This window comes from Chionomys nivalis, chromosome 7 (assembly GCF_950005125.1).
Source record: "Chionomys nivalis chromosome 7, mChiNiv1.1, whole genome shotgun sequence".
In the NCBI taxonomy this organism is placed as follows: Eukaryota; Metazoa; Chordata; class Mammalia; order Rodentia; family Cricetidae; genus Chionomys; species Chionomys nivalis.
In genome coordinates this window covers 19,151,146-19,178,693 of record NC_080092.1, presented here as the reverse complement: position 1 = coordinate 19,178,693, position 27,548 = coordinate 19,151,146, and the positions used below count along the sequence as shown (strand labels likewise).

The following is a 27,548-nucleotide window of genomic DNA, read 5'->3' as shown; positions in this document are numbered from 1 at the left end:
CAAATTGTGGAGAACTAAAATGAGGAAGTGAGTCTCTGGTCCAGTTTGCCATTATCTTGGGAGAGTTCCTCTGAGCTGACTGGGAAAGTGCCCTTTCCTTTACAGGAAAAGGAGATCAAGTCTCTGACTGCTGAGATTGACCGGCTGAAGAACTGTGGTCACTTAGAAGATTCTCCAAGTTTGGAACAGTTACGAGAAGAAAATTTAAAATTGAAGTACAGACTGAATATTCTTCAAAGGGTGAGTACTCTGGATATCTTCAAATAAAATGTTTTGTTATTGAAGATTCTAAAAGTATGCACTACAGAAACTGAAAAGAGGAATTTACTTAAAAATCTGTTTTCCTGCCTAAGGCAAATTAAGACTCATTCAGCTCATGATGGAGAAATTGGTGAGGCCCGTGGTTTCCAGAACCCTTGGCAGTGGTTCATCATGCAGGCTTAAAGACTGACTTGGGAGTTGAGATTTCTTCTGTGGGTTATCCCCGTGCTTTCAAAGAATTTTTTTTTTTTTTTTTTTCTGGTTTTTCGAGACAGGGTTTCTCTGTGGCTTTGGAGCCTGTCCTGGAACTAGCTCTTGTAAAAAGAAATGGTTTTTGAAGAATCATTACCACTATCAGAAAACAAAAAAAAATTCGTTTATTTGGTTTGGTACTGAAGTCTAGGAACAAACTGGGGGAGGGATGTTTTAAAATAGATGCACTCATACGTAACTTCTATGCTACTGAGTTGGCTATTCCACAATTTCATTACGTTTTATAGCATCTCTTAGCTTTCTTTTCATTTAATGTTGCAAAACTTTCTGTCTCTATCCTTCCATCCCCCCTTTCTCTAAAGTGTCTCACTACAGCCCAGATGGGCTTCCAGGCTCACCTCCGTCTTGCAGTGTCTTTCTGCTTCTGTCTCTCTCGTGATGGGTTTACAGGCGTGTACTGCCATGCCCCCATTTTAATGGCCGTGTAGTCCAGCGATGGTTATCAGCGTAGGAGAGAAAGAGCTTACCTTCAGTCTTTTGGCCTGCCTTTCAGGTTTGCTGATGACACAGCCCAGAGTATTACATCATTCTCATTCATAGCTGTTCTCCACATGTGTGTTACTCTTTGGATTGCCCAGCGGTACTTCATTGACTCCTTAGGCCGCCCGAGCCATTCCCTTGAAGTTTTTATTGCCTGTTTGGGATCAGCTGTTCTCAAATTACTTTGTATTTATGTCTTCTAACCCATTTTTTTTCGTGAATGCCTCACTAAAGAAATACAGTTTGGTTTGTTAAATGCATTTGGTCTGCATTTATCTATACTGAATTCTCTGTTGTGTTTACTTTTTAAAATTCAGATGCATTTTTCAATGCTTCCGTGCTGCTAGGGCAGTAAAGGAGATAACACAAAGACTAACGAGGACACCATGGAGGTGGTGCTTCTAATCCCAGCACTCGGGAGGCAGAGGAAGGCAGATCTGAGTTGAGGCCAGCCTGGTCTACAAAGCCAGTCTCAGTACAATCAGGACTACACAGAGAAACCCTGTCTTGAAAAAAGAGAAAAAGAGAGAAAAACCACAGGGATAAAGTATTGCGTACAGTAGCCATTCATCCTGCCTGTTCCTCTTTTGGGGGCTACATACTCCCAGCTTGAAAGCACATACCAGATGGTTCTGGCTGCAAGGAATTGCACCCTTATTCTCACGAGCATGACAGTCTCAGTTTTCTCTTACTCCTTTTAATTAAATTGTCTTTATGTATTTCAGAGACAAAAACCTAGTTACTTAGTACTTTTTTTTTTTTGAGAAAAGGTCTTTATGTAGACTAAGCTGGTCTTGAACTCATATACATCCACCTGCCTCTGCCTCCACCTCCAGAGTCTGGCTGCTTAGTACTTATTAATTAGGTATTCACAGAAAGCTTTTCACACTGGCGGTTTTAAGATTGCTAGTATGGTAGTACTGCTATTAGAGAATCCCATAGACTTTCAGAAATCTCATAATCTTAATTTTCTCAAGAGCCGGTTTTTACTAATTTGCATAACATGAGGTTTTACAAAATGCATACAATCAAGCTACAGTAAAAGGTGATTGTACTAAGATGTGTATTTTGGTTTTATTTGATTTCGGGTCTTGACCTTCTATATTATATAGTCCTGACTGTCCTTGTATGTGGTGTGCAGCCTATCTCCCTCAGACTTGTGGCAGTCCTCCTGCTTCCAGCCTCCCAAGAGCTGGAATTAAAGGAGAATGGCACCGTGGCCAGCAAGGAAGATGAGCTTGATGTGCTGGCTCACCTCTGTGATGCTATCTTGTGAAAGGCAGGGGCAGGAGTTCAAGGGCTACGGAACAAGACCCTGTCTCAAAACCAAAAAAGGGCTATCAAGCTCATTGCTAGACTGCTTAGTACAGGTCAAGGCCCTGGATTCAGTCCCTAGCACCAGATAAAATTGGGTCTGGTGGTGCATGCCCATAATTCCAGCACTTGGTAGTAGTGGAGGCTGGAGGATCAGGGAAGAGAAAGTGAAAGTGTTAAAATTGATTATACATACATATTAATTTGGATGAGATCAAGTACAGTGGATTTTATGTGTATGTGTAAATGCTTAATACAAAAGATACATACCAATATCTTTACAGTTTAAAAAAGTTAGCATTACTGATTTTGGGGACCTAAGAGTACTCATAAAAACTTATAGTTGATCTAGTTTGGGAGCTGATATCTCTATCCCAGCACTTGAGGTTGGAGGATCAGGATTTCTAGGCCAGCTTCAGTAGCCTGACTCTGTTACAACGAACCAAAGAGGGGGAAAAGCCTTAAACCAGCTCTTGTTTATTTGTTTCCTGAGTTAATATTTTTAACTTTCAAGTATGGAAGATGTCAGCCAAAGTACAAGCTTTATTTTTACAAAGTTGTTTTGCCTCTGTATGTTAGCAGTGCTTTTGTAAACATGGATAGAATTTTACTATTGAGAACAAATGTTCCCAGAAAGACCCACACCTTAGATTGAGCCTTCTTCAAGGCTGATTGACTGATTAGACTTTTGGGAAGATTGGGGTGTTGCAAGTGCAGAACACAATTGCAGTTTATCTCGGGCCACTGTGAGCCCCTTTAATAATCAGTCATCCCTTCCCCTTTTCAGTGTTTGACCTAACATTTTAGCAAAATTTCTCTGTGTAGTCCTAGTACTGGCTTTACTGGAACTCACAGAGATCCACCTGCCTCTGCCTCCCTAGTGCTGGGATTAAAGGTGTGTGCCGCCACCACCCAATTTATCAAAAGATGATTTTAAGAATACAACATTGCCAGGTGTGGTTTTTTTTCACCAGTTTAATCCTAACACTGTGGAGAAAGAGACAATCAGACCATAACCTGGTCAACAAAGAGTTCCTGGACACTCAGAGCTACAAATAGAAACCCCAGGGTGGGGGAGGGGGAAATATAACTTGGTAGACTGAAGGAGGAAGATTGTTTCAAGTTTGAAGCTAGCCTGGGCTACAAAGTGACCTCTTCTCAAAAAGAAAGAAAAAGATAGTGCCTGTATGAAATTTTTCATTTTGTAGCAGTCATGGGGAGGGTAAACTTGATCTCTCAATTCCTGTCCACCTGCTTTGTAATCTGTCAACCACTAGTCCTTGTGACAGAGTGATAGTAGCAATAACTTTTGGTATATAAAGTAAAAAGAAAAGCACGCAAACAAAACACTCAGTACAGAATTTAGCACTGTTTATATCCTACTGTCGCCGCGAATATTCACACTGTTAGTGTTTCTGTTGTCATTGTGAGACAGGTTATTACTATGTAGCCCAAGCTGACTGCTCCTCCTGTCTCTACCTCCTAACTGCTGGGATTTTAGATGTGATCTTCTGGGCCTCTCTTTTGTTTTTTTTTTTTTGAGAAAAGGTTTCTCGGCCATGGAGCCTGTCCTGGAACTCGCTCTGTAGTCCAAGCTGGCCATGAACTCACAGATCTGCCTGCCTCTGCCTCCCAAGTGCTGGGATTAAAGGTGTGCGCCACCACCGCCTGGCTGAGTGCTGTAAATTATAGTTGGACTATGAGTGGCTCGGTGGTAGAACACTTGAGGCCCCACGTTCACATCTTAGAACACAGGAAGCGTTTTCGTCATGCTCCACGGATAGCATGTTTACCTGCTCCTGTGGAGAGGGCTCTAGAGGTCGAATCCTCTGCTAGGCCAGTGCTCTGCTGACAGGTCACAGCCCGCCCTTTTCCCTTTTTTGAGATGAGGTTTCATTGTGTAGCCCTAGTTGGCCTGGTGATTAGTAGGTAGATCAAGCTGGCCTCTGACTTTCTGGAGTCTGTTCTGTCATCTGTTTTGATAACATCTTATATGGCAGGTGTGATGTGGGCATACCGGATCGCACTGTGGACAAAGTACTTCTCTGTGTTCGGCAGTCTCGTGGTAGACAATTCTGTGGAGGTGTAATGCGTGATGATAGGAGTAATTATAGTCTATCTTAAATGAATGTGCCCCACTTAAAAGCTGTTGAGAAAGAACAAGTAGGGCTTGACCCAGGGGTTATTTATAGTGGGCAAAGCTGTCGCTCTGGGCTCCTCGCTTGTCCTGAGAGGCCGTTTCTGGAGAAGATCTGACGGTTGTTCTGCCCATTGAGTTTTCCCTTCCAGTGTTGGAGTGAGGCAGCTTATGACTCACTTCTGTTTTCTTTTTCTTTGGACAAGAGTCTCTCTGCAGAGCCCTGGCTGTCCTGGAACTCACTGTGTAGATCAGGTTTGCCTCAACTCACAGAGTTCTGCCTGTCTCTGCTTTCCGATGCTAGGCCTCACTTCTCTTCTATGTTCTTTTTTTGTTGTTTGGTTTGGTTTTTTGTTTTTTTGAGACAGGGTTTCTCTATAGCTTTGGAGCCTGTCCTGGAACTGGCTCTTGTAGACCAGGCTGGCCTCAGATTCACAGAGATCCGCCTGTCTCTGCCTCCCAAGTGCTGGGATTAAAGGAGTGTGCCACCACTGCCCGGCTTCTCTTCTATATTCAATCACTGCTTTTTATTGCTTGTGTTCTGTTAAGGCATACAGATTGGACAGCCTTGATTCTCATGAAATTTCTTAGAACCCTCTTCCAGTCTGAGCATTCCCGTCCTGGCTTTTCTCAACGTATTTGGAGTTTTGTGTGATGTTATACTACTTCATTAAGACACTGCTGTTCTTTGCCTGCAGAGTCTTCAGTCAGAAAGGAAAAGAAGACCAACTAAAAATATGATTAACATCAATAGCTGCCTGCAGGATGTCTTTGGCTATGCCATTAAGGCTGCATATCCAGACCTGGACAACCCTCCTCTGGTCGTAACCCCGAGTCAGCAGCCCAAGTTTGGAGACTATCAGTGCAATAGCGCAATGGGTATTTCTCAGGTGAAGTATCATTTGTTTTGCCTGGCCTTGGTTGACTTGATTCTCTTATATATCATCATCAATCCTATGAACATAAATAGCAGTAAACTCTTGTATCTTCAAGAAGGGGGACACTTTCCACATGGGGCCAGGGTGTAGCTCAGAGAGAGCCATATTTGTATTGTTTTGGTGTTTCTTGCTGTGTTCTGGGTTGGTGTGTATGGCTAATGACATTTGGAAAGTGAAATAAAGTTAGCACATTATTGCTGGGCACGGTGACAGATGCCTGTGATCTCAGCACTCCAGGGGCTCGGGCAGGAGAATTGCCACAAGTAAAGGGCAGTCTAGGTTTCACAGATGACCCTGGGTTTTTTTGTTTGTTTGTTTGTTTGTTTGTTTCTAAAGGAGCATATTGTTAGTAATATTTCCTAACCGAGCTCTCTGACAATGCAAAAATTCCCAATCAAGCCAAATCAAAACAAGCCGAATTAAGAAATATCCAGGTTTAATGGGAGATCTGCGCTCTCGGGTGGCCCCGAGGGGGAAATGGGAAGCCACAGAAAAGCGACCCCCGGGAGGAAGAAAGGGGGACCACGTGTTGTTCTTTTGGGGGATCACTTAAGTACACTTAGGAGTGGTCCTGACCCCACCCCCAGGGACTGGGGCCTAGGCTCCCAGCCTAAAACATATGACTGAAGATCACCACCATCAATTACTTGTTAGAGCTAGGATGTTTTGAAGCAGATTTTATAGACTGTTTTTCTTTGTTTGTTTTGGTTTTTGAGGCAGATTTTCTCTTTGTAGCTTTGGCTGTCCTAGAACTTACTTTGTAGACCAGGCTGGCCTCGAGCTCACAAAGATCCACCTGCCTCTGCCTCCCAAGTGCTGGGAATAAAGGTGTGCACCACCACCACCTGGCTTCCTTTTCTGTTTTGGTTTCTTGAGACACGGTTACTTTGCCAGATCTCTTGCCTCAGTCCTCAGGTACTGGGATTTCTGGCGTGTGCTGCTCCGAATGGCCACATTCATTTTTAAGCTGAGGAGTTCTTTATTTGCAGTAGCTACATTATCTGACTACACATGACCTGTGTCTGTTTCCTTCACTTTCTGTGTTGATTGGAAAGGGTTTGCTCTTGTGCAGACTTTTCTCTACTACTCCTGTGAGCATTTTACTAGCTTTTCTTTTAGATGCTGGGCTTCCAACCCAGAGAGTCACAGCCACTCAGCCACATTCCCAGCCCAAGAGTGCTGCTTTTGAATAGTGTGTTGCAAGAGAAGGAGCTACTTGTTTGTCCCGGCTGCCCAGAACCAAAATAATCACACAGAAACTGTATCACTGCTTGGCACATTAGTTCTAACTTCTTATTGGCTAACTCTTACATATTAATTTAACCCATCTCCATTAATCTGTTTATCACCATAAGGTTGTGGCCTACCAGCAAAGGTCCAGCATGTCTATCTCTGGTGGTGGATCCATAGCGTCCCCTCACTCCGCCTTCTTCCTCCCAGCATTCAGTCCAGTTTTCCCTGCCTTCCTAAGTTCTGCCCAATCAGGCCAAGGCAGTTTTTTTATTCATTAACCAATGCAAGTAACACATAGACAGAAGGACCTCCCACACCAATAGTGGACAGTTTCATGACTTGGAATTAAGAGTGTAAATGATGGTGCATGCTTTTAATGCCAGCACTTGGGAGGCAGAGGCAGACAGATCTCTCTGAGTTTGAGGCCAGTCTGCTCTACAAAGAGCTGGTTCCAGGACAGGCTCCAAAACTACAGAAAAACCCTGTCTCGAAAAACAAAAGGAAAGAAGGAAGGAAGGAAAGAAAGAAAGAAAGGGAGGAAAGGGGTGTAGATTTGTTGGCTCAGGCTTTGTGACTCTAGACTTTGTTGTGTCTTTAAAAGGTGGGAGGCAGGGAGCTGGCTTTAGTTCAGACGTATGGTTTGGGCATGTTGGTTCCTCTGGGCACTGGTGATGCTCTGGTTTATCCATTCACAGGTGGCTGGGCTTTGCTTCCTGAGTGTTTTACAAATGTAGCTCTTGCTTGGTCAGCACATTCCCTAGGAACTTGCTCCCTGGTGCTAATGAATTGTCTCACATTGTGTTGTAGATGCTCAAAGCAAAGGAGCAGAAAGTAAACCCTAGAGAAATTGCAGAAAACATTACCAAACACCTGCCGAACAATGACTATATTGACAAAGTTGAAATTGCGGGTCCTGGTATGATATGCTAGCTTTCTTAATTACTGTATTGATGAGTGCTTTTTGAGATTTGAAAAGGGTTAAAGTTTGAACGCTGGGTCTGGGGATGTAAGTCAGTAGTAAAGTGCTTTCCTAACATGTATAACAAGATCTTTGAGCTTTATCTTAGTGTGGCCACCAAAATTAAAAAAAAAAAAAAAGTTGCCAGGCATGGTAGCACATGCCTGTGATCACATCTACTCAGGAGGCCATCCCAGGCGTTTAATATGTTGTGAGCCAGCTGGTTAAAATAACCTGGATTATAAATTAAGAGCTACCATTTTGGTAACTGTCTTGGTCGGGTTACTTTGCCTTCCACTGAGTCAAGTTTTCCTCAGCAAAGGGCTAGGGAACGGCTTAGCCTGCGGCAGAAGGGCCTTTTCTGTTTGCTCAGATGAGCCAACCATTTGTGAACGTGGATGGGCTGGAGTAATACGCAGCAGTTTGGAGGGGACAAGGGAGTGATGGTTGGAAGTAGATGCCGAGACAGGTGTTTTCAGGGCTTGGGTGATTGTCTTGACTGCTGTTAGACTCCTAAGAGTTTTGCCACAGCTCTTTCTGGAGCCAGCATAAGTGAAATGGAGAAAACCCTTCAGAGTACACAGTCGTCCAAAATGGAAGACTGATCATTTTTTACTACTCTTTTAGGTTTCATTAATGTCCACTTGAGGAAGGATTTTGTGTCAGAACAGTTGACTAGTCTCCTAATAAATGGAGTTCAACTGCCTGTTCTTAGAGAGAGAAAAAAGGTATGTGTGCTAATCCTTCAGTATCTTAGACTTGCTTGGAGAATGCCGTCACTTTATATTGAGATCATGAGTGTAATTGGGAAGTAGGTTTCTGGTGTTTTATAATTTTTTAGTCTCATTCCATAGGCATTTAAGATTTATAACTGGAACTTAATGCAACTATTGCTGAATATAGTATTGTTGAATAGTAATTTGTATAAATTAATTGGATTCTTTATCAGTTAATATGCAGTTAGAGCCACAGATAATTGAATGAATTAGAATCTAGAATAATATTTAAGACTTAATTTTAGATGGTAGCATGATAAAATACTTGTGCCCCCTTTTAAAATATTGTTTCTGTTTCAGGTTGTCATTGACTTTTCGTCTCCTAACATAGCTAAAGAGATGCACGTTGGCCACCTCAGGTCGACTATCATAGGCGAAAGTACAAGCCGACTCTTTGAATTTGCTGGATATGATGTGCTAAGGTGTGTTCTCTTGCTAAGTATCTTTAACACCCAGCCTTAAAAGCTCAGTTCTGTTTTGTACTCGTTTGCCAAGTAATCTTTTTTTTTAATGTTTTCTTTATTATTTATTATGTATACAGTATTCTGTCTGCATGTACAACTGCAAGCCAAAGAGGGTATCAGATCTCATTGCTGATGGTTGTGAGCCACCATGTGGTTGTTGGGAATTGAACTCAGGACCTTCGGAAGAACAGTCAGTGATCTTAACCTCTGAGCCATCTCTCCAGCCCACCAAGTAATCTTTTAAGCAGGGGAGACAGCTCTTTCTGAGAGACATTCCTCTTTCTGAGAACCCAAGCTCAGTTCCTAATGTCCACATCATGTGGCTCACAATTGCCTATAACTCTTGCGCCAGGGATCCAATGTTTTTTCTGGCTTTCAGGGGGCTTGCCTACATATATACAGACTCGATATCATATACATAAATAGAAACACATCTTAATCTTATAAATATCCTGGTCCCTATCACGTATCTAAACTTTTTACATCCTTTTTGTAGACTTCCTATGGAACCAAGAGTATATGCATTCATTCCACTGGTTTTATTATTTATTTATTTAAAATTTATGTGAGCCTGGAGAGATGGCTCAATGATTAAGAGCACTGACTGTTCTTCCAGAGGACCTGGGTTCAATTCCTAGCACACACATGGCAGCTCACCACTGTCTGCAACTCCAAGATCTGATACTCTCATACAGATATACACAGGCAGAACACAAATACATATAAAATAAGAATAAATTATTTTTAAAAAAATTTATGTCTATGTCCCTGCATTAGTTTGTATACCATGTGCATGCAGAACCCATAGAGGCCAGAAGAGGGCATTGTATTTACCTGGCACTATAGAAAAAGGCAGCTGTGAACTGCCATGCTGGGAACCAAATCAGGTCCTCTGCAAGAGCAGTGGGTGCTCTTAACTGCTGAGCCATCTCTCCAGCCTTCCCAGATACTTCTTGAGTGCCTCATACATAAGAACTCACCTGGTGGTCCAGAAGTCTATGTGTTGGGCGCTGTAAGCCATGGTATGAAACTGGGATTTGTTCTAACTAGAACCATGTGATCCCAAAGATTGTTCTGGCGCTAGTAAAGAAGCAGGTGAGTAAGGAAACATGATTGAGCAGTCGCTAAAGGCAGAAATGGAAGGATGTTACCTGTTGGCGTTTTGGAGCCATTTATTTTAAGTCCCCTACAGTAATTGATTGAAAGTTACATTTTCTTCCTTTTTTTCTTTTATTACACATTTCTTTTTTGGGGGAATGATACTTAAAAAGGTCAGCAAGCAACTTATGGGAGTTGGTTGCCTCCTTAAGTGGCAGTGACTACTAGCCTTGGCTTTAATGTTCTAGCTAGCTACATAATACGCAGTTTATAGCCCATTAGTTAGAAATCAGTAAATCCTAAATTCTCAGCTGTTCCTAGTTCCACATATTGACAGTTAGCAACCCCATTGAGGAAACAGCTACACAAACAACTTTTACTAGAGTGGTAGATTGACAAGTAGATGTTATGACTTTTAATGGAGTATACGTTTCATTTAATTGCTAGGTTTTTTGTTTTTGTTTTTTAACTTCTTGTTTTCTGGTTGGTATTAGGATAAACCATGTAGGAGACTGGGGGACCCAGTTTGGCATGCTCATCGCTCACCTACAAGATCAGTTTCCAGATTACCTGACGGTTTCACCTCCTATTGGGGATCTTCAGGCCTTTTATAAGGTTTGCACGATTGTTATATAATTGTATGTCTGCTACCCTTTTCCCAAAGGAAGTTCAGAACCATAGTGGAAGTTACTGTGTACTGAAAAGAATAAGGTGGAACCTGGTCAAATGTTATTTAACAGATGGGGCTGGAGAGATGGTTCCGTGTTTAGACCTGAGATCTGTTCCCAGCACCCACAACAGGTGGCTCAGAATTGCTTCTGACTCTAGCTGTAGGGACCTGGTGCCTTCTGTGGCTTCCAGTGGCACTGCCCTCAGGTGCACAACCCACACACAGGAACACACATACATAATTTCAAATATTTTTAAAGACAAATGCTTACCAATAATACTTTCCACATACAGTGGCTACCTTGGTAACGCTGCATTGCCTGGGTGAAAGTAAAGCTGATTCGCAAGTTCACTTACTTGAAAACCCGAATTCATTTTCACTCATAGATAACTTGTGTGCTTGGAAACACACACTAACATCCATTTACTTTTGGGTGTAATCATAGAAATAGCTGCCCTACACCCCATTGTGTGTCTTTGTTTTGTTTATTGATCTATATTAAATTTGATGGGCTAGAGAGATGGCTCAGCTGTTCTTCCAGGGACCTGACTCCCTTAGCCTCATGGCACTTTCCTGCCTCAGCCTCTCAGGAGCTTGACTATACACCTGGCTAAAACCAAGTGGTGGTAGTGTTTTTAAGTATTTTGATTTTATTGTGCTTTTATCTTAGGGTAGGTTGTACATCATTGTCAGTGTGTGGAGGTCCAGGCACACCCTGTAAGAATCAGTTCTCGCCCTGTGGGTCCTAGGCTTGAACTCTGACTCATCAGCCAAGCACCTTGATCCACTGTGCCATCTTCCAGAGCAGTTTTTAAAAGACAAACATGCCTGGGTGTGGGGCAAATGCCTGTGATCTCTGCACCAGGGAGGTGGGAACAGGAGGATCTAGAGTTCAGAATTAACCTCGGCTGTAATGGTGAGTCCAGCCCTATCTTAATTGTGTGGTGACTTTGGTCAGCGTCCTGAATTGGCACACTGCAGTCTTTATTCATCTACTGAAAGTTTTCAGTGACTCCCATAAAGCAGTATTGTACATACAGTCTCGTATTTTCAAAATCATTTTTCTTCTGATAAATGAACCAAGAATTAGACTAATGGATTAAAAAGCAAACACTTGAGTTTTGATGTTTTCTAGTAAAAATTTAAAAATAACTAATCATCTTAAATTGCTTTTGGATATAGTGAAACAGATTTGCTAATATAAATGATTTTGCAGTACATTACTAAAATTTACTGATTTGGTAATGAATCAGTTTTCCAGTGTTTCTTAGTTTGTTTTTGTTTTGTTTGAATGCCTAGAGTGAGCATTGACGCCAAAAGACAGCTCGGGAGAGTCAGTTTTCTCCTACCATGTGGGTCCTGGGAATTGAATTCGCGTACTTAGGCTGGGCAGCAAGCGCCTTTACAAACTAAAACCAGCTTAGCAGCCCCAGTTGTTCTTGAACGATGTATTTGCAGAGAAACACTAGGAAGCATACCCTAAAATGAGAAAGCTGTGCTACCAAAATAAAAATGAAACATCGAAGGCTTTTGTGGGTTTGATTTTGAGACAGTTTGAGACTAGACTGGCCTGTAAAGTTGGTGTTCTGGCTGCCTCCTGAATGTTAGGGTTACAAAGCAGGAGCCACATACTCAGCTGAGTTTTGTATATTTAAGAAAAAAATAATTTCATTGTTAAAGCTAGGCTGTTTGTCATGCACACTTGAGTGTGTGTGGGCTTGAGTTAACATCTGGTATCTTTCTTGATCACTTTTTAGTAAGATCGGGATCTCTTGAGTTCTGTCTAGTCTAGCTACTCCCCCCCCCCCCACACACACACACCAATCCCTGCCAGAATTATAGGTGGCTGTCAAGACGGCGCAGCTGTACTTAGATTCTGGAGATGGAACTATTCTCTCGAGGTTAGGGTGGACACTTTATATCTACTGAGCTATCTTCCCAGTTCAGCTGTTGCCAATTCTTAAACTCCTCTTGCAGGATGTGCTTTTCTGTTGGTTGGCTTGGGTGTTTTGTTTTAGAGAACAGGGTATTTAGGGAACAACTGTGTCCCTACCTCTGGAACCTACTGCATAGAGGTCCACCTGCCTCTAACCCCTTACTGCTAGGATTAAAAGTGCTCCACCACACCTGGCCACTCTGGTTTATTTCGGTTTTCGTATTTGTTTTTAGGAACTCGTATTCTTCTTGTCTTTGATGTAGAGCACTTATATTCTCAATTGTCTGTTTCTTTCGGTGCATATGTACAGAAATGAATACATTCTTTATCTAGAGCAACATGATTGGATCTTACAAATCTCTTAACAGGAATCTAAGAAGAGGTTTGATACTGAGGAGGAATTTAAGAAGCGAGCCTATCAATGTGTTGTTTCACTGCAGAGTAAAAACCCAGATTTCATAAAGGCCTGGAACCTCATCTGTGATGTCTCCCGTGCAGGTGAGTGTTTTTATTCGGGATTGATATTAGGTTTTTGTAATTGGGGTCTTTGTGTGTTTTTGCTTGTTTGCCTGTTTCTTCAAACCTCCTATATACTTCTCTGAATTAACTGTGTGAATTTGGGTGTGTGCTTTGACACATAGCCTACCTGATAATCAGAGGACAAGGACTACTTTGGGGAATCTGTTTTCCTTATTTCTTATAGGGGCAGGATTTATTGTATTGTTTCTGCTGTGCTTCATGCTATGCTCCAGGCTATCCTGTCCTCAATTATCCTAGCTCATTGTAGCAAGCCAGGTGGTGGTGGTGGTACATGCCTTTAATTCCAGCACTTGGGAGGCAGAGTCAGGTAGATCTCTGTATTTCAGGCCAATTTGGTCTACAAGTGAATTCCAGGACATCCAGAGAAACCCTGAAAAACAAATTCAAATCCATCTCATTGTAGGATACTGGGATTATAGATGCATACCATCACATCTAAGAATTTACTGTATACACCCGCTGGCCTCAAACTCAGAGACCCATCTTCCTCCAGAATGCTGGAATTAAAAGTATGTGCCGCCATTCCCAGCATACAATTTATTTTATTTTAAATTATGAATGTGTTTGTGCCCATTACTGTTGGTGGCTGTAGTAACCAGAGGAAGGTGTTGGATCCCTGGGAACTGGGGTTACAGGTCATTGTGAATCTACTGACATGGGTGTTGGGAACTGAGCTTAGGTCCTACAAAAGCAGTATATACTCTTAGTTGCTAAGCCATCTCAGCCCATACATCCAGGTTTTTACATGGGTGTAGAAACTAGCTTGATTCAGGAAATAACCAGGCTAGCTAAAGGATAAAACAATTATATTTTTATTTATTATAAGGGGAAAACTCATGGAACAGGAACGAGAAGTCCAAGCTCAGCTGTGCCCCAAAGAAATCTCGGGGTGGGGCGCCTTAACTTGGACCCACCTCTTAAAGATGATTGGCTAACAAGGCTTCTCCATCACATGGGTTCCAAAGATCAAAATCAAATGCCAGTCTTTGAGACAAGGCTGTCTATGTCTTTGTCTTAGTCAATCCCAAGCTGACTTTGAATTCACAGTGCCTCTGCCTCTCGTGTACTTAGATTGCAGGCATTTGTCACCATGTTTGCTTTCGTAAAATCAATTTAAAAAACCACTTTGAGTGGTAAATGAATGAATATCGCCATCAGGCCTTTTGTAAAGATTATTGATGATTGCTTTGTAACCTAGATTTTAAGGTATGAAAGTTTTGCACTTAGGAAATGTTGTGTCGTTGATAAATGAGAAAAAGTCAGAATACCAAACAAAAAGCTGAATAAATGTTTTCATCACCAGCTAGGTAACGTTTGTTTTGAGATCTTCTCTTTGCATAACCCTGACTGTCCTGGAACTCACTACCAGGTTGGCCTTGAACTCACAGAGATCAGCCTGCCTCCTGAGTGCTGGGATTAACGGCATGCGCTACTATGTAGCCTGGTTTTTCCTTTTACTTCTGAGTAGGTATTTTCTGTATAGCCTAAGCTCACCTTGAGCTCACCGTCCTCCTGCTTAATGCTAGAATTATGAGAGTATTCTACTGTGTCCAGGTTGATTTTGAAATAGGGTCTTCTTGGTTTGTCAAAGATAATCTTGAATTCCTGGCCTGAAACTTCCCTCTGCTAGATTTCCTTAGTCGAGCTGGAAATCCAGAATACCATACTTGAGTTCATATCTATTTAGAGAAGTGTTCTCATAAAATGGCTGCTCTGGTCCTCTTTCTCCCTTTACCTGGGCTAGGATCATGGGCATGTATAAGCACACTACTTTATTTGGTTCTGAAGATTGAACCAGAGCCCCATAAATGCTGCACCTGTAACCCTCACTTAAATTTTTAGAAAGGGTGTTTTTCTAATGATGTTTTGGGTGAGGGGCTGCTACATATCAAACCAGGGTCTCCTGCTGCCTAAGCCCGTGCTGAGCCTCTGAGCTGTGCCTATGGCCTAGTGTTTGCATATATGGCACCATACTCTCTTCCCCAGTGGTGGCACACATATACTCTTCTGTGTTGTACATATGCAGTGTTACTAATTTCTGTTTGTGTTACATTCAGTTATAAAGCTTTCTAAATGGTGTGGGTTTTTCCCCCCCTTTGCTTAAATGTGTATTCATTTACTATATTTGATATTTTCTAGAGTTTCAGAAAATCTATGATGCACTGGACATCACTTTAATAGAGAGAGGAGAATCCTTCTATCAAGATAGGATGAATGATATTGTAAAGGAATTTGAAGATAAAGGTAGGCATTACATCCTTTTACATTTTAGATTTATTTTGTGTTTTGTGTGCATGTATATAAGCAAAGGTCAGATGAGAGCAGCCAGATTTTTTAGTACTGGAGCTATGGGTGGTTGCTAACCATTGTGGGTGCTGCGTATCGATCCTGGGTCCTTCATTATCACTGGAACTTGCAAGCAGACAAAAATAGAATGAAATTTATGATTACTGAAGGCAAACTCATCACACAATGTCAACAGTTATAAATAGTAAAGCTAGACCACACCCTGTTCTCCCCACACACTTTTACACCATTGCGGTCTACCGCCCTGTCTCTGAAAGGACATGTGCTTTGTGTCTACTCCTAAAACTCTGGTGTCGTTATCTCCCTAAATTTTCTTCTCTGTGTGTGTTGTGATAGAGGCTTCAAATTAAATAAGGTGACCTTGAACTCAGAAATTGTTCTGCCTCTGTCTCCCCATGCTGAGATGACAAGTGTAAACCTTTATGTTTAGTAATAATTTCTCGTCCCCAATCTGATGGAACCCAAAGACGTGTGCATGCTAGGCAAGCTTGTGCTGCTGTGCATCAGCCTGGGCAAGAATGGGGTTTTGTTTTGTTGTTGTTGGTTTTTTTTTTTTTTTTTTTTTTTTTTTTGGTTTTTCAAGACAAGCTTTCTCTGTAGCTTTGGAGCCTGTCCTGGAACTAGCTCTTGTAGACCAGGATGGCCTCGAACTCACAGAGGTCCACCTGTCTCTGCCTCCCAAGTGCAGAGATTAAAGGCGTGCGCCACCACCGCACAGCAATGCCATTCAGTAGGCAATTCAGATGTCCTGATGGGACTTATTTTAATTTGATATTCAAATGCAGGGTGTCTCTGAATCCACAAGCTGGCTTAGATTTCACTGCCTCAGCTTCCCAAATGTATGTTTGAACTATGCCGAGCTTTCTAATTTTTTAATCATAGGGTTTTTTTCTCAGAGTCTGAATATTACATTTATTTGTGGTCTGTTAATACATAGTAGCCCTCCTTTTCCTGCGTACTTATTTTTTCTTGCTTTGTAAGTAACCCTGGCTAGTCTGGAACTTGCTTTATAGGCCATGCTGACCTCAAATTTGTGGCAGTCCTCCCCTTTCTGCCTCCAGAGTACTGGGATTACAGGCATTGCATTACCATGCTTGGATGTATTTCTTCTATTGTTAAAGAAAGAGGGCTTATAGAATTCATCCTGTTGGCATAACAATCTCACTTTGTACACCAGGCTGGCCTCAACTTAATGATTCTCTTGCCTCAGCTTCCTAAATGCTGGGATTACAGGCATGAACCACAATACTTGGTTCTATCTGAGTTTTATTGTTTTTTGAGATAGTATTTCTCTGTGTAACAGTCCTGACTGTCCAGGAACTCGTTCTGTAGATCAGACTGGCCTCGAACTCAGATCCTCCTCTCTCTGCCTGAGATTAAAGGCATGCTCACCACCACCCAGCATCTGCCTGTATTTTTAAAGAGGATTCATTCAGTCTGGTTTGCTTTGATTTTCAAGAATACAAGCAATGTCTAGTTGTCTTGGTTTAGGTACTGTGACTGACTCACTCTGGGTCAACTGTACATCTGTCACACTTTGCCCTGTAGTTTCAGTGTTGATGACTGTGGCTTTGGTCATATCATTCCCTCTCCATTTTTTAACTGGAATTCTGTGCAAAGGTTTGCCCCATGATTTCGGAGTTTTGTGACAGGGTTTCACTGCATACTGCAGTCTGGTCTCAAATTTACCATGGTTCATGATCTTTTCTTTAAAGGCTTGCCAGGCATAGTGGTGCCGACCTTTAATCCCAGCACTTGGGAGACAAGCAGATCTCTGAGTTCCAGGACATCCAGGGCTACACAGAAAAACCCTGTCTTGATAAATAAAATGTATATAGCTTTATTTTATAATCATGAGTGTGTTTACCTGCACATGATTGTGAGTGAGAGCGCACACCATGTGCACACCCATGGAGGCCAGAAGAGGATATCAGATTCCCCGGAACTAGGGTTAGAGTCAGTTGTGAGTTGTCTGTCCTGTCACCGTTAGTAACTGAGCCCAGGTCAGTCTTCTGCAAAAGAACAAGTGTTCTTAACCACTGAGCCATCCTTCAATCCTTCAGCCCTGAAGCCTGAATATGGAAGTGGAGACTGGGGACCACAGTTTGAGGATAATAAAACAATATTCGTGGGGTTTTGTTTACATTGTGGAACTAAAGATTGAACAGAGGGTCTTGGACATACTTTTTTTTTTTTTTTTAAGATTTATTTATTTGTTATGTGCACAGTGTTCTGTCAGCTGTGTGTAGACCTGAAGGCCAGATCTCATTACAGATGATTGTGAGCCACCATGTGGTTGCTGGGAATTGAACTCAGGCCCTCTGGAAGAGCAGGCAGTGCTCTTAACCACTAAGCTGTCTCTCCAGCCCTAGATATGCTGTCATACATAACTCCTAGTTCTGTGCTCAGCCCTGATCAGCACAGAGAAGTCAGGGCCCAAAGGCAACGAACCTGAAATTTACACACAGGCAGTCTTCCTTCATGGACTGTAGTTTTAACCACTACCTATGAGTCTGTTTCCTAAACTGTAAGTAGTATGGTAACGTGATGTGCATAGTGACTGTAGCTACTATAAACATTAAATTTGGGACTCAATATTGTAAGTGACATAATTCGAATGTAGCTGTTAGAAAATTCATTCCTATTTATGACTTTTCTTGGGACTAAGAACATTGCTTTTCATTATGAGCACGTCCACAGTTTTCTTCCCGCTCCTTATTCCAGATACCAAATCTTGCTGTGCTTGAACATATCCAGAGGAAGGTTATGATTCCACCCAGAAAAGAAGGCACATATGTTCATATTTTGTCTGCTGAGTGGATGCTTCCACTGGGTGTGGTGGCAGAGTTTGACCAGGTGTGCAGAGCCTTGACATCGTGTTGACCCTGCACCCTGAAATCAGTCTCAGCAGTAGATCATGTGAGAGTAATCATTCCTCAGCTCTATAATCGCCTTTTAAAATACTCAGGGCTGGTGAGAAAGCTCTGCAGGTAGAGGAATTGCTGCCCAAGCCTGGTGTCCTGAGTTTAGTCCCTGAGACCCACAGAGTAGGAGGAGGGTACCAGTTCCCAGCTCTGACCTCCACACTCACACTGTACCACCCCCATTTTCTGACACGCAAAAAATATAAGCTTACTTTTTTAAATAACAATGTTCATAAAATGGCCAAATATTTATGTGATCCTATAATAAACTAGGGTTCTGGTTTCAGGAGGGCTCTTTTAGCTTTGGTAATGTGTAAATGGAGACTGCTTTTTCATTCCCAGCCACCCAGACCCGAATAATCACACAGAAACTATATTAATTGCAACATTGTTTGGCCTATTAGCTCAGGCTTCTTATCAACCAACTCTTACATCTTGAATTAACCTATTTCTGTTATTTTATATTTTACCACAAGGCTTGTGGTTTACCTCTTGCTACATGGCATCTCCCTGACTCCACCTTCTTTCCTCCTTTATCTCTGCTTGGATTTCCCACTTTGCTGTATTCTGCCCTGCCATAGGCCAAAGAAACTTCTTTATTAACCAATGGTAATAAAACATTCACATCATAACAGAGGAGATTCCCACGTCGATGAAGGCTTTTTTAATTTTTGTGTTTTTTTTCTCTTTTTTGCTAGGATTTGTGCAAGTGGATGATGGCAGAAAAATTGTCTTTGTGCCTGGGTGTTCCATACCGTTAACCATAGTGAAGTCAGATGGTGGTTTTACTTATGATACATCTGACCTAGCTGCTATCAAACAGAGACTATTTGAAGAGAAAGCAGATAAGCTTATCTATGTGGTGGACAATGGACAAGTAAGTTGAATTTGCCAGGCCTGCTTGCATTTGACACTTAAAGATTTTTAAAAATTTAATAGAAACGTACAGTTCGGTACACTGGTGCATGACTGGAGAAAGAACGGGGTTGGAGCCTGCTTTGCAGCTTCTTTCTGAACATACAGATTATTCCTAGCTTGGGGAGACAGAGACAGGTAGATTCTAAATTCAGGACAGCCATGGCTACACAGGGTGATGGTGTTGCAGCCCAACATTTGGTTTTGTTTTTTCAAACAGGTTTGGTTATTACAAAAAGCCATAGGTTTCCCCTTTGTTAATGTGGTATTGTGACTCTGCTTTTATTTAAAATTAATTTTAACATATAGACACATAGAAATTTTACTTCATGGAAAAGCCATGTGACTTTTCTTGTGGGATAAAGTCTCAAGTAACCCATTTGTCCTCAAACTTGAAATCCTACCTTTCTGGATGAAAACTTAAAATTTAGTAGGAAGAAACCATTTTGTGAATTTGTCCTTAGTCACTTTGTCTTTGCTGTGGTGAGGATCAGAGCCTGTGCTCTGTATGTGGTAGCGAGTGCTGGGACGCTGAGCGGTATCCCCACTCCCTCCATTGCTCTTTAAACATGTTTTATGAGACTTGTTGGTCTCAACACTGGCTACACAGCTGAATTATGTCCTTAACTCCTGCTTCTCCAGCTCTGGGGCATTGAGATCACAGGCAGGCATCAACTGCCTGGCCTCTTTGAAGTAGAAAATGTCGTTGTAGTCTTGCTCGCTTGTTTGTTTTGGTGATCACTTCTGGAGAGTAGAAGAACTTTACAATGATGTTTGCCTGACGAGACTGTCATGTGATCTCTTAGCATCCTGTCCTGAAACTAGCTCTTGTAAATCAGGCTGGCCTCCGCCTCCCGAGTGCTGGTATTAAAGGCGTGTGCCACTACTGACCAGCTCAGTTGTGTCTTTTTTAACTAGTATTAGAACACTAACAAGCACTGTCTGCTTCTGCTCTTCGTAGGCTGTACATTTCCAGACAATTTTTGCTGCTGCTCAAATGATTGGCTGGTATGACCCTAAAGTAACTCAAGTGGCACATGTTGGATTCGGCGTGGTGCTAGGAGAAGACAAGTAAGTGGTCAGGCAGGAGCTGGCAATGATGGCCCCGGTCCCCAGAGCTTCAGAAAAGGCTTCCTGTTCCTGAGTCGTCGTCATCCCCCCCCCGCCCCAGTAGCACTGAGAAATTGAGAGTCTACTACGCTGTCATGGAAACTCAGCAAAGCCGCTTCTCCCGTGAGTTAGCGCTTGCAGAGGATGCAGCCTAAGGATGTGTGTGCTGTGGAAAGAGCACTGGACGGCCTTCGCACGTCCCCATCTAGACTGTGCCCAGTTCCCACAGCATGCTTGGCAGCGTACTCAAAGCCCTTGGTGCATTTACCTTTGGTTACAATCTTGAGAAAGTGTGAGTCATTGAGAGTCCAGTTGAATTTAAGATTCACTCCTTTCATTTTTGTACAAAGTATGAAGCTTATCAGTTCTAAACTAATGGTGTTCATGCTTTCACTTCTTCTGTTTCCCCATCATCTCCCTCTGTTCTGTTGTCTTTGAGACAAAAGGTAAATATAATGGGATGTTTATATTCGGTATTTACCAACTTGAACTTAATGTGGTGGGCTTTCTTCCTGTCAGGTAGGATTTTATTATGTTAGTCCAGTGTAGAAGCAAGTGCAGTGGATTTTTTGATTTAGTAATTTTTCTGAAAGGACAAAACATTTAAACAGCGTCTTGGATTCTAGGAAAGTGAGTTTATTAGGCTTTTTTTTTACGTCAGGTACCTGTGAAGTTCAGAATAGGCTGGAGCTGTGGCTACGGGTAGTTGTGTGCTGCCCACATGAGTGCTGGGAACCGAGCTCCAGAAGAGCAGCCAGTGCTCATCAATGTGAGGCGACTCCAGCCCTGTGGATACTATTCTTTATTTCACTGTTAAAGTGTAGCAAGGAGAGAGTTCCAGGAGCTTAAAAACAAAAATGTGTTGAGAGACACTGGAAAACTGTTTCTTTGGTGCTTATCCCTGGTAGCCGCTGGACCATGGCTGTGTTACCTTGGCATAGGTCGCTGTATGAGACTGGACCCCTCAAACCCTCATTTTCAAGGATTTTTTAATTGAACAGTCTAATTCAGAATTTTTTATAGGACTTTAAATGTCTTTTAGGAAGAAGTTTAAAACACGTTCAGGTGAAACTGTGCGCCTTGTGGACCTCCTAGAAGAAGGACTGAAACGGTCCATGGACAAGTTAAAGGAGAAGGAGAGAGACAAGGTAGGACAGGAGTTCTTAGGTTCCCCCTTTGTGTAATGTCGCATGTGGCTCTGCTTTTAGGAAAGTACAGAAGCCATGTGACTTGTGAGATAAGGTCTCATGTAGCCAACTCCTGATGTTCCTGCCTCCCAAATGCTGGATTATAGGTGTGTATGTTTTCATGCTATGTATTAAGACTATCTCACAGTGATCAAGACCTTATCAAGATCCCATTTATAAAGTAATGTCCAGCACTCAGTTTTTCAGGCCCTCTCTCCACCACTTCCTCCTGCTGTTCTGCTTTCCAGACAGTAGTGTGGGTCTGTTGAGGTTTCGCAACAGGTTCTCCCTTGTTAGCCAAGATTGACCCTAGACTCCTGTTCAGCCTGTTTCCTAAGTACTGGCTTTATTGGTGTTTGCTGCTCTAGCTACAATGGACCTTTTGTCAGTGTCTTTCGGTTTCATTCATCAGTGTGTCAGTTTTGGCATGGTAGGCAAGCTCTTGTGTCTCTGAAGACCTTTGCATTTGTAGTTTTGTTAACACATATCTGAGGCTGACCATAAACTGCCACAGCCACCCTTTTACTTCTTCATGTAATCATCCTTAGGCTTGTTTTTGTGACTCTTCTGTGTAAGTGGTTTCAGATAATTAGGTTGAGCCCCTGTAGAATGTGAATTCTGTCGGAGGTTCTGCACAAGGTGGTGCAAGGCTCTTGAGTGTTGGTGTGAAGGCAATGCTGAGGGGCAGACTTGAGGCAGCTAGCTCTGTGTCTTTGGGAATTTTGTAAGCTAGCAATGTCTGCATTCATCATAACTTCACTGACACAACTGATCTTATGTTAGCAGAAACACGTTTATTATAGTGGTTAGCATTTTGCATCCCATAACTGCATTGAAATTAAGGTACAGTGTGGAAGGCTCTGGCATGAGGCTTATGATGTAGAATGCTGCTCTGACATGTGAGGCTCGTGTGGGTTTGCAGTGTGACTCTCTGGTATCTTACAGTTTGAATGTCTTGGGTTGCCCCTCTAGGTGTCATGAGACTTGTCTCTTTAGGTAGGTCTTTATTGTGTTGTCCAACTTAAGCATTTATTGTTTACTGTGAAACTTTAGATTGGATGAACACAGAAGAATTTAGGATGCGGTACTGGTAGATAAAACAGTAAGCAAAGCGAGATGTGATATGTACACCTGTAATACAATGCTCAGGAGGTGGAAGTAATAGTTGGTGTAGGAGTTCAAAACCCATCTAGGCAATGGCGAGACCCTTCTCCACACACATAGTGTGTGTATTTCAGGGTTTTGTTTGCTGGGGCTCACTGTAACCTAGTCAGGCCTTGAACTCTGAAGGTTACAGGCATGACTCATTATTAGTGTAAGGGCAATGGGACAGTGACAGCTACATAGTCTTTCTTGCAGCTGTAGCTAATGTCACTGTAAAGCAGGCATCCCACGCATAGCTTGTCTTCTGAAGCAGAAGCCTGCTCTGTAGCCCAAACAGGCTGTGAACTCAGTGTGTATGAGCATAGGATCTTGCTCAATATGTGAACAGTAGTATTACTATTTTTAGCAAAGTATCCATGGATAGGCCTATAATCCCCAGCACTTGCTCAGGAGGCTGAGGCAGAAGAGCACAGGTTAGAAGCCAGCCTAACTTACATAATAAGGCCATATCTAAAGAAACAAAGCAAAACTATGAGGTAGCCTTTTATGTGACCTAGGCTGGCTGCAAACTCTTGATCCTCAATAGTCCTGTGCCATCACTCCCAGTTTATACAGTGCTATAGTGATGAAACACAGGGCCCTGGGTGCACTAGACAAGCACCAGCTGAACTGCAGTTCCATGGGTTTTAATGTGGGAAGAATATACCAAATTGTTACTTTTAAAAATATTTATGTGTGTGTATGCCTGCAAGCCAGAAGAGGGCACCACATTACAGGTGGTTGTGAGCCATGTGGATGCTGGGAATTGAACTCAGGACCTTTGGAAGAGCAGGCAATGCTCTTAACAACTGAGCCGTCTCTCCAGCCCCCAAATTGTCTGCAAATTTACTTCCATTGATTAAGAAATATGAAGACTTGGTTCAAATTTCGGTGAGAGTTCAGCAACAAACAAGGATATTCTATTAAGAGTTAAAGACATGTCAAAATTTTTTTTAAAGATTAGGTATTAGTGTCCTGCCTGCATATATCCCTGCAGTCCGGAAGAGGGCACCAGATCTCATTATGGGTGGTTGTGAGACACCATGAGGTTGCTGGGAATCGAGCTCAACTTTATTAGGCTCTTACTTGTACAAGAAAGGGGATTCAGAAAGGGGATTCTTTTGAATAGGCTTGCCATATAAAAGGTTAAAATACTTGATTAAAATCTGATCATAGACCATCCATTGAGAAGTAATAGTCATCTGTTAGGCAGAATTAGAAGCAATTGGAAGGTTTTTAGTTTTAAAACATTTCGCTTTCTAAGTCTTTGAAGTCTGTTCCTAAGTAATTTAGACCAAATAAAGGCATACTCCTTATGGAAAGGAGGGCTGTTTGGGTAACCTGGACTCACCTTGTGATTATGCAGCAGTAAAGGACATCTCAGGCTGGGTGTGGGAGCCTACATCTGTAAGTCTAACATTCAGGAGCCTGAGGACCTTGATTTCAAGGCTGGCCTGAGCTACATAGGATGATTCTGTCTCAGAACTCTACCAGCATTTCAGTTATTCCTTCCTTGATGATAGATTTTTCTTAGGATCTGTCAGTCATGGTGGGATATTGGCTGTAATTGTGGGAGGCAAGAGGATTACAGCAGTTGGAGACCTACCAGGTCTATGTACATAGGATGGGAGGGGAACACATCCTTTCTGTGCCTTGTTTGATTTATTCAGGTCCTTTGTAGCTTGCTTAAGCATTTAATTTCGCCCTTTCTTCACATTGTCAAACTATCCAATAATTTGTTTCTACCACATGAAATCCTTTCTCACGCTAGTTTCTTCCCACTGGTTTTTAAAGAAAACACAGATATGATTCTGTCAATAGATTGTTTGTCTAGCATGAGTGAATCCCTGGGTGTGACCCCCAATACCACATGGCACATACCTGCACTCCCCCAGCATTTAGTCACTGGAAGCAGTAGGATGAGTTCAAGATCACATGACTCTAGAATAAACTTGAGTTACTTGAAGTCCTGTTTAAAAAATAATAAAATTGGCATATTACCTCATTTATATGATTAGGTAGTCTTCAAAATTATTTTTATAAAATGCCCAGAACTCAGGAGGTAGAGGCGGGCAGATCTCTGAATTCAAGGCCAGCCTGACCTACAGATGAAGTTCCATAACATCCATGGCTACAAGGAGAAACCCTGTCTTGAAAAACAGAAAATGCTAACTCCATGGGTGCTTCTCACTCAGTCTCCTACCCGTGAGGCCACGGGGCTGAGACAGTAGTGAGCAAGCTCTGAAGTGTTTGTTTTTCCAAAGGTCTTATCCGAGGAGGAGCTGACAGCTGCTCAGAGATCTGTTGCGTATGGCTGTATCAAATACGCCGACCTGTCCCATAACCGGTTGAATGACTACATCTTCTCCTTTGACAAGATGCTAGATGACAGAGGAAACACGGCTGCGTACTTACTGTATGCCTTCACTAGGATCAGGTGACTACTCAGACTGTTTGGAATCAGGGTCTGGATCATGTGGTGTCCCTGTCCCAGGCTAGCTTCTGATCGTCTGCCTCTCAAGTGCTGTGAGGCTACAGGTCGGCTCTACAGCCCTGGGGCTGTTTTAATTGCTAATGTTTTCTAATTTACCCTGGTCATACTAGATGACGTTCTTTTGTGAAAGAGCCTGTGCTAGGTACTTACCTGTATTTCAGGTCTATTGCACGTCTGGCCAATATCGATGATGAGATGCTTCAGAAAGCTGCTCGGGAAACCAAGATTGTTTTAGACCATGAGAAGGAATGGAAACTTGGCCGGTGCATCTTGCGATTCCCTGAGATTTTACAAAAGATTTTAGATGACTTATTTCTCCATACTCTCTGCGATTATATATATGAGCTGGCAACTACTTTCACAGAGTTTTACGATAGCTGTTACTGTGTGGAGAAAGATCGGCAGACGGGTAAGTGTCTCATCCATCCGCTGTCCATCTTGGGGAAGGGCACCACCAGGACATGTGCACAGAAACTAAGAAATCTCACAGAAGCTGTGGCATATGTAACAGTTTGAGATGGGGCCAGTCAAAGCAGAAAATTGTGTTGGTATTGAAAACAGCCAGTATCATTGATGGCTGTGTGTTAATCGAGGCAAGCCTGAGAACAGAATCGGTCCATGGGGTGGTGTCCCTCCCCACGGTGGTGTGTAATTACTTCATGGGGGCTTAGGAAAGCGCTGGGAATTGTCAGGTTTTCTAGAAACAACTGGAAATGTGCTGTCTTTTCTTTCTCAGGGAAAGTAGTGAAGGTGAACATGTGGCGGATGCTCCTGTGTGAAGCAGTAGCTGCTGTCATGGCCAAAGGGTTCGAGATACTGGGACTAAAAGCCGTCCAAAGGATGTGATCCTTAGGTTTGGAGACTGTTTACCAATCATGTGAACACAACTTCACAGTAAAGAAATTTTCACAATTATCTATACAAACTGGGTTTCTTTGTCTCTAACAGAATTGAAACCGTCAGGTACCAGAGTTGGAGAGAAAGTGGTTTGACAGAGATATGTTTTCAATAATTTTTGTTAGACAAAGAACCCCAATTTATTGAGCCCTCAGAACTTATCCTATCTGCTCCCACTCTTTGACATTTACCTCAATTTTTTTTTTTTTTTTTTTTGGTTTTTTTCGAGACAGGGTTTCTCTGTGGTTTTGGAGCCTGTCCTGGAACTAGCTCTTGTAGACCAGGCTGGTCTCGAACTCAGAGATCCGCCTGCCTCCCAAGTGCTAGGATTAAAGGCGTGCGCCACCACCGCCCGGCCATTTGCCTCAATTTTACATGTTATAAAACTGAGGCTCCACAGAGGTCAATAAGTTGTTCAGATTGTTCTAGAACAACACTATGCATGGCTCATCCTCAAATTCCGTGTTAGTAAAGATGGCATTGGTGCAACAGATCTTGGTCAAGGTGACAACAGTTGGCCCAGATTAACTCCAAATGCCCCATTTGTCTAGTCTTCATTGTAAGAAAAAGTCCCCTGGGCTCAGCATGGTAGTGGTGGTGAGGAGGGCAGTCAGGAGGGACCACAGCCATGACATGTGGGCCAGTAACATGCCAAGGCTTGGTAAATGTTACTGTCCAGACTAAGAGTTTCAAGTTCAGAAGAACTTTAATGATGGAGACACCATCTGTTTCTCCAGGAACCATGGGGCAGCCTTGTAGTTTTGCACAGCCATTCTGGCCCTCGAGTGCAGACCTCGGCTCTTCATTCAGTGGCACATAGGGGGAACAGTACAGGAGTGTGGATTTAGCCAGCATACTCACTTTAAATGCAGGCTAGTCTTTGCATTTCCCAAACAACTATGTTCAGCTTTGCTAGATACTGGAGCACAACTTAGAGAAATGCAAACATTAGTTCACATGATTTTCCTTAAGCAGTAAAACTCGAGCTAGCCTGTATTTAGTACACTGACTAGTTTGGAGACAACAATGCCATATTGCCTTCAAAAAACCTTTAACAACATTTAAACATAAAGGCCATTGTGTGATTTTATCCTCATTGGATAACAGAAAAAGAAATCTCATGAATCCTAACAAAATTATCTCTGTGACACTAAGCTTAACCTCTGCCTTATAGGTGGTTATAGTACAGGTATCGCATACTTCAGGGCACTTCATACGTGATTCGCTCCCATCCCACCCCCCTTTTTGCAACATTCATTAAAGATAAATATGTTGTGTTTGCGCTTCTGCCTGTCACATTTTGGTAGTTCTCGTAATTAATGCTTTCTATATTGGTTTCTTTTAGTGATAAGACACCATGATTGGGACTGGAGAGATGGCTCAGCGGTTAAAAGCACCGACTCTTTTTTCCAGAGGTCCTGAGTTCAATCCCCAGCAACCATATGGTGGCTCACAACCATCTGTAATGAGATCTGGTGCTCTCTTCTGGCCTG

At 42.4% G+C, this 27,548-nt stretch overlaps 1 protein-coding gene across 1 annotated transcript in view; it reads left to right on the top strand.

Annotated features, from left to right (window-relative positions):
• Rars1 (arginyl-tRNA synthetase 1) overlaps positions 1-27,283 on the top strand; it is a 28,435-nt gene extending 1,152 nt beyond the window's left edge. The window contains exons 2-15 of the mRNA XM_057776799.1: positions 106-240; positions 5,164-5,355; positions 7,444-7,552; positions 8,222-8,322; positions 8,671-8,792; positions 10,427-10,547; positions 12,907-13,036; positions 15,218-15,322; positions 19,008-19,186; positions 20,186-20,295; positions 21,377-21,482; positions 24,929-25,101; positions 25,320-25,567; positions 25,895-27,283. Coding sequence (XP_057632782.1) covers positions 106-240; positions 5,164-5,355; positions 7,444-7,552; positions 8,222-8,322; positions 8,671-8,792; positions 10,427-10,547; positions 12,907-13,036; positions 15,218-15,322; positions 19,008-19,186; positions 20,186-20,295; positions 21,377-21,482; positions 24,929-25,101; positions 25,320-25,567; positions 25,895-26,004 — 1,941 coding nt within the window. The 3' untranslated portion in view covers positions 26,005-27,283. The remainder of the gene's footprint in view (positions 1-105; positions 241-5,163; positions 5,356-7,443; positions 7,553-8,221; positions 8,323-8,670; positions 8,793-10,426; positions 10,548-12,906; positions 13,037-15,217; positions 15,323-19,007; positions 19,187-20,185; positions 20,296-21,376; positions 21,483-24,928; positions 25,102-25,319; positions 25,568-25,894) is intronic.
• Positions 27,284-27,548: the final 265 nt, after the last annotated feature.